The sequence below is a fragment of the Nothoprocta perdicaria genome, unplaced genomic scaffold (genome assembly GCF_003342845.1).
Source record: "Nothoprocta perdicaria isolate Ctin4 unplaced genomic scaffold, notPer1 scaffold_101, whole genome shotgun sequence".
NCBI lineage: Eukaryota > Metazoa > Chordata > Aves > Tinamiformes > Tinamidae > Nothoprocta > Nothoprocta perdicaria.
The window spans coordinates 1,440,404-1,441,010 of NW_020454106.1; the positions used below are offsets into that span (position 1 = coordinate 1,440,404).

General features: G+C 50.2%; 1 protein-coding gene across 1 annotated transcript in view; it reads right to left on the reverse strand.

Moving 5' to 3' along the window:
* The window catches only part of CUNH8orf74 (chromosome unknown C8orf74 homolog), a 13,937-nt gene extending 13,649 nt beyond the window's left edge, over positions 1 to 288 (reverse strand). Inside the window, exon 1 of the mRNA XM_026040993.1 lies at positions 241 to 288. Within this exon, the coding sequence (XP_025896778.1) occupies positions 241 to 288 (48 nt within the window). The remainder of the gene's footprint in view (positions 1 to 240) is intronic.
* Positions 289 to 607: the final 319 nt, after the last annotated feature.

Consider the following 607-nt stretch of genomic DNA (forward strand, 5'->3'; position numbering starts at 1 on the left):
TGGAGTTTCAGCAGAGCTTCAGTAAAACAGCTGAGGCTGAACTTTAAATCCAACAAGACACATGGTGGAGCCTTCCCTGTTGGTGAATTTAAAACCATTTCCCTTTTGGGTGAAGCCAGGAGAAATTCAGGTCACTTCCCCTGGCTTCAGCAGTGTGACATGTCCCCCCTCCTTGGCCATCCACCTCCTGATATTCCCAGGCTATTTTAGAACTTTTGTGCTAAAAAAAAAGATGTTTACCTGGAGCTGGACCACTGCCCTCACAGCTACGGGCGAGAGAAGCACCATCTTTACTGGAGTGAGTTGCCAAGCAGCAGTCTCCCTGGCACCACTGTTCTRCTCCTGGCAACATTTTCGGAGGCAATCCAGCCTTCTCCATGGTCAGAGCAAGCCCCTTTCCCCAGACCCTTCAAGTTGACTATTGCATGTCCCAGTCCCCAGAGCTGTGAGTCAACCTGTGCAAAACCTATGCAAAAGCTTTTTTTTTCCCCAAGTTTGGAGATAAGGTACAAGGCAAGGATGCTACTATCCCTGTCTGAAAAGTTGGGGATGCAGAGAGCACCACCGGCTGCGTCAGCCCCTGGTGGGAGGGACACCAGATCTAGTT